This window comes from Fukomys damarensis, unplaced genomic scaffold (assembly GCF_012274545.1).
Source record: "Fukomys damarensis isolate Sample0158 unplaced genomic scaffold, DMR_v1.0_HiC HiC_scaffold_26, whole genome shotgun sequence".
NCBI classification, from domain to species: domain Eukaryota; kingdom Metazoa; phylum Chordata; class Mammalia; order Rodentia; family Bathyergidae; genus Fukomys; species Fukomys damarensis.
In genome coordinates, this window is record NW_022900938.1 from 29488579 (window position 1) to 29499373 (window position 10795).

At 38.0% G+C, this 10795-nt stretch overlaps 1 protein-coding gene across 2 annotated transcripts in view; it reads left to right on the plus strand.

Moving 5' to 3' along the window:
- The first annotated feature begins 2817 nt into the window (after nt 1–2817).
- The window catches only part of Slc38a11 (solute carrier family 38 member 11), a 46473-nt gene continuing 38495 nt past the window's right edge, over nt 2818–10795 (plus strand). For both annotated transcript variants that reach the window (XM_010606873.2, XM_033756397.1), the window contains exons 1-3: nt 2818–3237; nt 3684–3798; nt 5454–5528. In XM_010606873.2, coding sequence (XP_010605175.2) covers nt 3199–3237; nt 3684–3798; nt 5454–5528 — 229 coding nt within the window. In that variant the 5' untranslated portion in view covers nt 2818–3198. The remainder of the gene's footprint in view (nt 3238–3683; nt 3799–5453; nt 5529–10795) is intronic.

A 10795-nucleotide genomic window follows, 5' to 3' on the forward strand; every position in this document is an offset into this window, starting at 1 on the left:
ATATAAAGACAGATTTTTAAACATATATAGATAAAATTCTACCTTACTTATCAGTGTAACAAATAACCTTAAAGTTAGTAGCCTAGAAAATCAATACACACTTACTCCACATCCTCTGTGGATCAAGCATTTGGATGCAATTAGGTTGGGTAGCCTGGCTCAGTCTTTTATGAGGATGCAGTTGGGAAGCTATTAGGGGCTGCAGCATCTGACATCCTTCTTCGTATATCTCATTCAGGGAACATCTGCAGAAAGCATCTTCAGGTTCTCACCACATGAGCCTCTCTCTCCATAGACAGCTGGAATTTCCTTACAACACAGAAGCTGGTCCCTCCCAAAGTGAGTGATCTGAAAAGGCAAAGCCACATTGAGTTAAATGGCAACATGAGAAGTGACACACACCACTTCAATCACATGCTACTCATTAGAAGAAAGTCATGAAGTCCAGCCCACATTCAAGAGAAGAATTAATCTCCACTTCTGAAAGAGATTATTAGTGAATTTGTAGATGTATCACAAACAGATGCACATAATACTTTTTAAAATCCTAGCTATCACTGAAAGCAGAAATATAATAATAACCAGAAAATCTTTAATATTTTTTTCTACTTTTTAAAACTTTCTCTTTTTTAGTACAAAAGTCATATGTTTTGTACAAACTTTCTCTGGGCTTCTTAAAAATTCTGATGTTTATCATATGATAGCTATTATCTTAATCCTGATATAAATGCATTACAAGAAGAATAAAATTATAACAATATTCACTAAATACATAAATGCAAGAGAGTCTCAAAGAACTTATTAGTAAATTGAACCCAACTATGAAAAAGCTAACAATTTCCTAACCAAGTTTAATGTACTCCAGATGCAAAGTGATGGTTTAACTTTTAAATAGACTATAAATATACTTTTTAACGTCAACATATTATAAAGGACAAGCATATTCTTATCTCACTAGATGCAGGGAAAACACTTGAAAGAATGAACCAAATTAAATGTCTCCTTTAATTTGTTGACAGGCATATGGTTTAGTTGGTGCTCCGGGTACCTAAGTGGCTACTACAAACCAGTAAGGAAAAGACTGATAAGTAAAATCAAGTTGCAAAGTATGCAAAATTAAATTCACAAAGGGAATAATTCAAATAGTTAATTGATATATGCAAAGATTCTCTACTTCAAAATAAACTTGAATAATACTAATTTATACAATTATCTTAAACATTTTAAAACACAGGAACAGCAGCAACACTAAAAATACTAAACTCAGTCCTGGTGTTTACAATGCAGAAAAGCAGGAATATTACCTCTGCTGGTAGAAGTATTGCTCTACTACTAATTTGTACAGTAATTCAGAAATATTTAGTAAAGTTGAAAATGTTCATGCCCTACTACCTAACAATTTTGCTCTTATAGAAATAGTCACTATTCAGGGGATTGTAACATTAAAAATTTTCATGTATTTCAGCCAGGAGTTCAAGCTAACTGATCTGTGAGGTAGATAAAATGAATAAACTATATCCACATGTATCTGCACACATACATCTTGCAAACTGTGTATTAAGTAAACAGGCAAATCTGACAATGGGAAAATAACACATACAATATTATACCTTCCTTGTAAATCCAGAAAACAGATTACAACCTTACATATCATATAAAATGTTATAAATCATCGATGTTATGTATTATGTATGGCTGTATGAAGGAATTAAATTATTTTTTAACCATTATTGTTGATCTCAGTAATTTGAGAATATACCACAGGAATGTAAACAAAAATATTTGTAGTGCAAAATATTTTAAAATTAAGCAATAAATTTTATAAAATTGAACAGATACATACATTATGTGAATATCCAATGGAATGTAACGATTTTTTAAACGAATTGTTCACTTACCAAAATCCCTAGCAATTATTTTAATTTTTAATTTTTATTAGTACATGTATGAATTAAATTATTAAACGTGTGTAGAAAAGATACCCAGTAACTTCACAAATCCGCTGTCTGTAGAGATGACGCGAGGCTTAGAGAATGGAAAAGGATAACGAGGTTCCCGTTGTACCATTCAGTGTTTATTTTCTCGATTTGAAGAAATACAACAAAATGTTAACTCCTTTTAACCTTTTCATGGTTTTAAAACTTGTTCACTATTTTAAATACAAGTCTATTTTAAATAACCCGTTTAATGATTTGATAAGCATTTATACACTGTTATCATTCTGATTGTCCTTGAAACTCCTCTATACTGTGTCTCCTCGATCTTTGTGACTTGAATGTGCTCCGCGCCTCTGTTTCATCCTCTGTGTGGAATCAAAGCGGGAGAGTAGATTGTCACTGTCTGCACGTGAATTTGGGGAGGACACGTGAAGACCACACGTACCACGTCCCGTCCATTCCTTTTTGTGCTATTTGTTCACAGTAAGCCACCCAGTTCTGCCCCTCGGGGAGGAGAAGGGAATCAAAAAGAACTAAGATGTGCTAAGTACACACACCAGTGATGCTTCTTTGAAAAGCTTTTTCAGACACTCTAAGTGCAGTCCCTTTTCCATCCCCTTGCACTTCTCTTTCCCCTTTCGAGGGTCCTTACCTGAAACCAAGAACGTCTTTTCCTCCCTTTAAATCTCCTTTCCTGAAAAGTTACCTAAAAGCATCTGACCAAAGCGTGCACAGTAATGGAGTTTTCTAAAATTCTAAGAAAAGTCTCCCGCCCCTCCCTCCCCGCCAAGGTGTGTTTCGCAGGAGATTCTAAGGTTGCCCTGTGCTCTCTGCCTCGGAAGAAGCGCAGGGGAAGGCAGTACAGCGGGAAAGAGGCTTGGCGGAGCAGGAGGCCACCGCGTCAGTGCGGGGCACCGGAAGCCTGCGTGAGAGCAGCTGGTGTGGGGATGAACTCGAGGTCAACAGGCGTCCTGACTGCAGGATCCAGACAGGAACGCTCCGGAAAGAGTAGCACGCGGTGACCCTGGGAGAAGCGAGTGGGTGGCTGAGGTGCGGGGAGAGAGAGCTGCCCAGGTCTGAACGGAGCCCGGCGCCCGGGCACCAGGGGGAAGGGACATTCAACTGGGCTAGGTTGAAAGCGCCCGGCTGAAACAACGGAGACCCGAACTGGAGCCTGCAGCTCCCGAGCCGACCTCCGGGCCTGAAGGAGACGGAGAGAGCCGGGACTGAACCTTCCCTGGCTCCGGATCACGGTGCAGCTATGGGCTACCAGGGACGGCAACGCACGGTGCCCCTGCAGGTAACCGGCCACTGGGGCAGCTCGGACCAGGACCTTGCAAGTTTTCATCCACCTCTCAGCCTTTATCTGGGATCTTATGTTAGCACCCCAGAAAGTTGTCCAGGAGGGGGAAAAAAAACATGCCTTAATCTGATATTCCCTCCCCAACGACAAGCACTTTGAAAAATATAACCTCTTTAATTGCACGAAAAGAGCGTTGTTGACTCTAACAGACCGGGTACTACGTATTCCATATAGCAGTTAGGGGTGCTTTGCTTACCAAACGCTGCTGCACCAGTAAGCTGTTACTGTTATTCATTATTATCCTCATCATTATTTTATTATCGTTATTGGCATTACGTATTATTCTTGATATGTTAGAATTTGCATTGCATATTTGTCTAACACTTTCCAATTTTTTGAGCTTATAAACACTTGCTTAATCACCGTTTTATCTATTAAAATAGGGGGACCTAGATGACCGAGAAACCCTTGTTTCTGCACATGAGAATAAAGGGAAATCTTGTCAGCCTACTGCTGTTTTTAATGTTGTCAACTCGATTATAGGATCTGGTATAATAGGTAAGCGTTCTGTGTTCTGTGTGATTGTGATTTTTTGTTATTGTTGGTTTTTTCCAAGTGAAAAATGCCAAGATTAAGACTTGATATGCTGCTAGTGTTCACTGACTATTTTTAAAGGTAAAAATTCCAGTGAGAAAACTGGTATTTTTCTTCCTTAAAAACTGTCTTTTAAAAAAAGTCTTTAGTCTCTTATGCTGAAGATGGGACTGCTGTTCATTCTCTCACAATTGAGAGCATTTTCCACATACATAGTGGAGTTGCACAGAGGAGAAGCGAAAAAGTAATTTTTATCCCATGTTCTGTCTGGTCAATTGATAACATCACCAAATTCACCTCTCCTCTTCCCATAATTACTTGAATTATTTTACTATAACTTCTTAAAAACTATAACCTTCTCAAAATACTTATAAATATTACAGGTATAAAAGTTTAATGTGAAAGGAACAATCATTACAAAACATGGTTTTGCACTCACATTTTTTCCCCTTTTCCTACATGACTACCTCATTTTAACTCCAGGGTCAGTTATGTTGTTTTTTGTTTTGTTTTGTTTTGTTTTGTAGGACTGGGAATCAAAGCCAGGACCTTCACACTGAGTCACATCCCTTTTTTACTCTACTTTATTTTACATTATTGAGACATGGTCTCACTAAGTTGCTAAATTGCCCACGCTGGGCTCGCCCTCTTGATCTTCCTGCCTCAGTCTCCCAACAGAGTCAGCTGGTAATAATGTCCCATAATCCTTCTGCACTCTGGCTATCATCTGTTTTCTGTGCTAGCACATAAGGAAGAACTGGGGTCATTTCTCTATGTATTCTAGGACATCTGTCACCCTCACCCTGAAGTAAACCTTTTTTCTTTTTTGGTTTTTTGAGACAGGGTCTCACTATGTATTTGAGACTGACCTGGAACTCACTATAGCCCAGGCTCAGGACCTTCACACTGAGTCACATCCCTTTTTTACTCTACTTTATTTTACATTATTGAGACATGGTCTCACTAAGTTGCTAAATTGCCCACGCTGGGCTCGCCCTCTTGATCTTCCTGCCTCAGTCTCCCAACAGAGTCAGCTGGTAATAATGTCCCATAATCCTTCTGCACTCTGGCTATCATCTGTTTTCTGTGCTAGCACATAAGGAAGAACTGGGGTCATTTCTCTATGTATTCTAGGACATCTGTCACCCTCACCCTGAAGTAAACCTTTTTTCTTTTTTGGTTTTTTGAGACAGGGTCTCACTATGTATTTGAGACTGACCTGGAACTCACTATGTAGCCCAGGCTGATCTCGAACTCACAGTGATCCTCCTGCTTCAGCCTCCCAAGTGCCGGGATTATAGGCATGCGCCACCACACCCGGCATAAACCTTCTTTCTATGAACCGCCATCTATTTTTTATTTACTGCTTTCTAATTCTTATTCAAAAACCCTCTAAACTTACTGTAATGAAATATCCCAAACTAATAATTTTTTAGTCTATTACTATGCATTTAAATTTAGAACAATCCTTTGTACTGCTTATTATGTCATATATTATGTCATATAAATATATACATTTATGTAGTACACAGTATTGTATGCAGGAATCGGGATAATACTTCTGTATTTCTCTGTGCCTTATTAATGTGAGGGTTGGGGTATTTTATGTTTTTTTCCAGGATTGCCTTACTCAATGAAGCAAGCTGGGTTTCCTTTGGGAATACTGCTTTTATTCTGGGTTTCATATATTACAGGTATGATTCATGTGCATATTGGTGCACCTTAAATTGTACAATGACTTCTTCGCACACGAGTATATGCTGCAGTTAAATTTCCAAGTTAAGAAGTGCATCAAAGGATCCTAAAGAATTTGAGCATTATGTCTGAGGAGATTTATTTTTCATTCTAATCCTTTCCTTTAAACAGATTTTTTTAAGTAGAACAGCATTATACACTACCAATCTGAAATCCTTTTCATGTGCCTTTTTACATCATGCAGACAGGACTGGGTGGGAAGGTCAATTTGGAAGTTGGCTAAGACTGAGAGGACTGCTCTGAAAGTGCAGACGGCAGGCTTTGTGAACAGGTGTATGCAAATGAGCTACCTTTGTCGGCTGTGTTTGTGCAGGTGGAACTGGGAACCTGGTGCCAACTGTCAAGGTTCACCACCTCTCCCCATTCTGCCCGAGTCTGCCCCTGCTCTGAGCTTGACCCTGGTTTTAGATGCAGCAGTAAGGTACTACTAGGTCACTTTTCTGCTCCCCTCTTCAGGTAATGGATTCACTCACTCCCAGGTTTTGTCCCTCCCCATTTAAACACGGGCTTCACCACTCATAATCATCTCTTCTCCTATTGTCCTACTCCAAGCCAGCTCATCTTATAACAAACACAGCATCTTCCCTCTGCCTTGGGATAGCTATGAAGGAGGCAACAACTGTGAACACACACCACCTCAGGGTGCTGCTTCTGTGCAATGTCTGTGAGTGGCAGCCTAGATGGCCTGTACAAGCTAGCACAAAATACGCCTGCTGCCGCATCTCTGGAGTGCTGGCCTGGGCCTCAAGAGAGTCACTTTTCTGTGAGCCTTTTATCCCTCTACACCCTTCTACCCACGAATCCCCGTAGCCTTCAGCCAATGACTGATAGGAATCCAAAGGCCAGCCTCCTCGCCTCCACCATGGACCAAAGGCAGTGCAGCTGGAGCTCCATCACCACAACATTAGGGCATAGTGAGTCCCCACCAAAGACCACATCTTTGGTGAGCTGTTGCCTGAACCTTCCACTCGCTTCAAAATTTTTGGAGGATTTGGATCATACAAGTAAATGAATTAGTAATTTACACTGATTACTTGGTAGCACAGGATCCATAACTCTATGTTTATTAAGAGTTGTTGGTGCTTAAAAATTGCACTGCGTTTGTTAAAACATTATCAAATTAAAACCCTTACCTAAAGATTCTCCCTGTCATTTTTAAATTTCCTGTCTCCCAAATAATCTGAGCTGACAAATAATTAATTTCCGCCCAGGCATAATACTACAGCTTAAGTGCACTGTAAATGTTTACACACATTGTAAGCCAGTAGATAGAAAAAAATTAAACATTATATATCACCAGAGAATTCAGGACTTGAGAATGAACAGCTTGCTGCAGCCAAATCATATGATTAAATAAATAAAACATAGTATAAATGACATTTTTAGCACCAAGTCATTTTTAAAATTCCATTTTCATGTTTGTGAAATGTTGAAGAATTATAAATACTTACAAAAAATAATTTTAATTTGTTTGAAGCTCTTCATATTTGTTGATCAGAATTAAACAACTTTTATCACCCAAGCATGCTTCAAAAGAAAATTTCACTGTTAAATAACATTAATTCATTCATGGTTTATTTTTAAAGTGTGCCTATCATACATTTAAAGAGAGATCAAAATATTATAGTAGTTGATATTTTAAACAACTGAACTTCTTTTTTTAAATTTTGGTAGTACTGTGGATTCATCTCAAGCCCTCACACAATCCAAGCAAATGCTTACCAATGAATTATAGCCCCAGCCCTTTTTATTTTATCTTGTGAGATAGGGCCTTTCTATCTTGCTAAGGCCGGCCTGCACTTGCAATTCTCTTGCCTCAGCTTCCTCGGGAAGCTGATGTTACAGGCATTGGCCACCAGGTCCAGCTGACATACCTAAAACTTGTAAGCAAACATGCTCACGGCCTGTATTTTACGTGCAGATCAAAGTATGTGTGGACTTAACTCTTAAATGTTGTTAACTTCAAGCAGTGCATTTTGAACTTTCAGAAACCTTCAGCGTTCTCTTTTCAAATATACAGCTCTTTGCTCAACCTCACAACATTTATGAAATTGGTTGCCTCCCCTCACGACGCAAGTCCTCGCTGGTTCACTTCCTTGGCTAATAAGTGGCTCTTCCCATTCTCCAGTCTTTGCCATCTGTCTATTTTCTTGCCATTCCTGCGTATTGCTGCAAGAACTATCTCCATTTCATCTCTGTCATTCCCTGTACAAAGTACTCAAGACTGTAATGACGAACACAGAAAAAATTTACTGCAATCAAATGTCTTCATGATTTGGCCACAGTCTGCATTTTCTTAATCTCTTCTCCAGATACTCTAACCTCTCACCATCACTCACATGCAATCTCTGTCAGTGTTTCTGAACTGTTCGATTCCCCACATATAGAACATGTTTATACACTGCCTTCCCCTTTCCATTGAGTGTCCTGTTGCCTGATGTTCCTCTTCTTCTCTACTAGGCAAATTCTAGCTCAGCCTCCAGACAGCATTCAAATTCATGGAAGCATTTTCTAGCCACCCCCACCAAGGAAAATTAATAACTACAGTCATTATGCTTGCAGAATATTTAAAATCTCTTTATTAGGTCATTTGTTACATTTAGTTAGTTAGAATCAAGTAGACATCTAGCAATTCTGATATATTGATATTAATTTATTCTTCAAAAATATACAGAACACAATGGGCTAGGCCTTGACACTGCTGCCGGTATAGAAATAAAGAATAATTTCCCATGCCATTGTGAAGCTCGCAATGCAGTGTGTCTGATAGACAAACATCGCACAATGATAATACATCATGAATACACTATAATAAAAATCTGTACCCAATGATAAGGAAGTTGGCACTGAACCACCCCAAAGAAATAGGGATATTCTGGGAAGGAGAGAGCTCCACTCTTTGGAATAAAAGTGTCTTAGTAAAGAAAGGAAAGGAAGGACACTCCAGTAAAGGAAGCACACACAGGAAATATATAAGGATTCAGCCTTGCTGAAGTGTAGGGTTGATGTTCATAATGGAGAGAAGGAAAATTGGAGAGATTTACAGAAGCAGATATGAAGGCTCTCGGGTAAAGACTGTCATTATCATTTCCTGAGGGCTGGGAAGGCATTGAGAGTAATGCAGCCCTAACACTAAGTCTGTCTGACTCCATGAAGAAGGTTTCATACTTTACTTTTATGGAAGAAAAAATTCTGACTTAAATGGTTGAAAATGACTTATGCAAAATCTTCTATTGGGATATGTGATTAAATGTGTAGATTATGAGGCCAGCCTAGCGGGGCCTGAATCCCAACACTGCCATTATTAGCAATGTGGAGATCAGCAACTGCTTAACCTTCTGTGCCTCACTCTTCTCATTTATTAAACAAGGATAATAATGGAGCCTGCCTAGTATATTGTTAAAATTGAATTAGTTAATATAGGTGAAGCATCAGAGAAAAGACCTGGAAAATGGAGTAGCTCTTGGGAAAGCTTTTGCTTGTGTTGTGGTTGTTATCATTACAGTCTGACTACAAAAACAATGTTATTTTTTTCAACTACTGTATGTATCCTGTAAACAATTATGAAAACAGAACAATTTCTCACTCATTTATTCTCTGAAACACATCAGACATTTTGGTAGGCATTTAAACATCACTCTTCAAGGTTGATGTATTGCTTTACTTCATAGATAAGACTCAGGAAGGGTCACACACATGATGGAGAATTTTTTCTATCCATGAAAAAGTATTGGTAGGTTTCCTCAGAGGATTTTAAGTAGAAGTCATAGTTGGATTTATGTTGTGGCAGATCCAATATCAGAATGTCTTGGTAGGGAGAGGATTTCAAAACTATCTTGGAGGAGGAAAAGACTGGTGGATGAAAGAACTGTGAGGATATTACTACAGCAATCCAGGCTAGAAATTACAAAGGCCAAATCTCTACATTAAAGCAAGTTAAAGAGATACTTGTCCATATTTATGATGCAATACTCACTGGATGTAAGGAGCAGAGAAATACGGAAATCAATAAACATTAAAACGTCTGGAGCAATTTTCAAGTTTCTGTTAATATTATTCATAAATTGGAGAAATGTGGGTGGAGAATCAAGTTCCATAACAAATACACAAATTAAAATTTGGACATTTTAAAATGTAGATGCTTATGAGATCTCCAAAGTAAAAATATGTACTAGGTAGCTAGATATAAAAGTCTGAAGCTTTGAATGTCTTAATGAAGGCATGAATTTAAGTGTTGCTAAAATGTATGAATATTGAAACCATGGGCATGATGAGATCATGGTAAGACATCTTGAAGAATGAACAAATAGCCCAAAGATCCAGTATAAACTGGTAAAAGTCAGTCCTGGGGGCGAAAAAAGTCTGAAAGAGCAAATAGCTCAAGGTTTAAGAAAAAGTAAATGGGCTTATCAACTTAGAGATTATTGAAGAACTTAGTGGAGAGAAGTTTGATTGATGTAAGAGGGAATCAGAGGGGAAATCATAGAGCAATTTCTTATTTTCTCCTTTGTATTTTAAAGCATCTCCAAGATATTTAAAGAATAAAGAGAAATCACTATGATAGAAAAATGAGAGATTTTTTTAAAACAGCAAACACCACATGGCTCCGTGTGCATATTTTAGTACCCAAGATAGCCACAATGTATTCCATTAAAAAGGCATTGAATTAAATGAAAGAGGAAAGAAATTAACTTTTAGTCATATAATATCTATATATTTGTATGTTCAAATTTAATTCTAAATTTGGAACTGAATTTCCTGTGATATAAATTACAAAAGAATTTCTTAGTATTGTCTTAACCATAATAACTATAAAATTAAGAGTTTTATTTTGTCAATCCCCTGTACCAAAAAAGTTTTATTTTGTTATAAAATAAATGTCCTGAATCTCTTAAACCTATTATTTTCTAAAATGTCTACAGCATTTTTTATTTTCAGCATGCCCACTTTGAATACCTGTGAAATATTTTATTACCTACACTATGTCGCTTGGACATTTGAGCCGTATCCTGTCATCAGTGGTTGTATTGTTGCATTAGGAAATTGAAATGGAACCTTGGCACTCTGACTGTGTACCTTATTCTGCCCAGTTTGTTGCCTGGATGTGTGAAGTATATTGCATCCTGACTGAAAAAATACATGACTGGAAATGTTAGAGGTTCCTGAAAAATGGTGCTTTATGGGGAAAAAAGTGAGCCTTCTCATA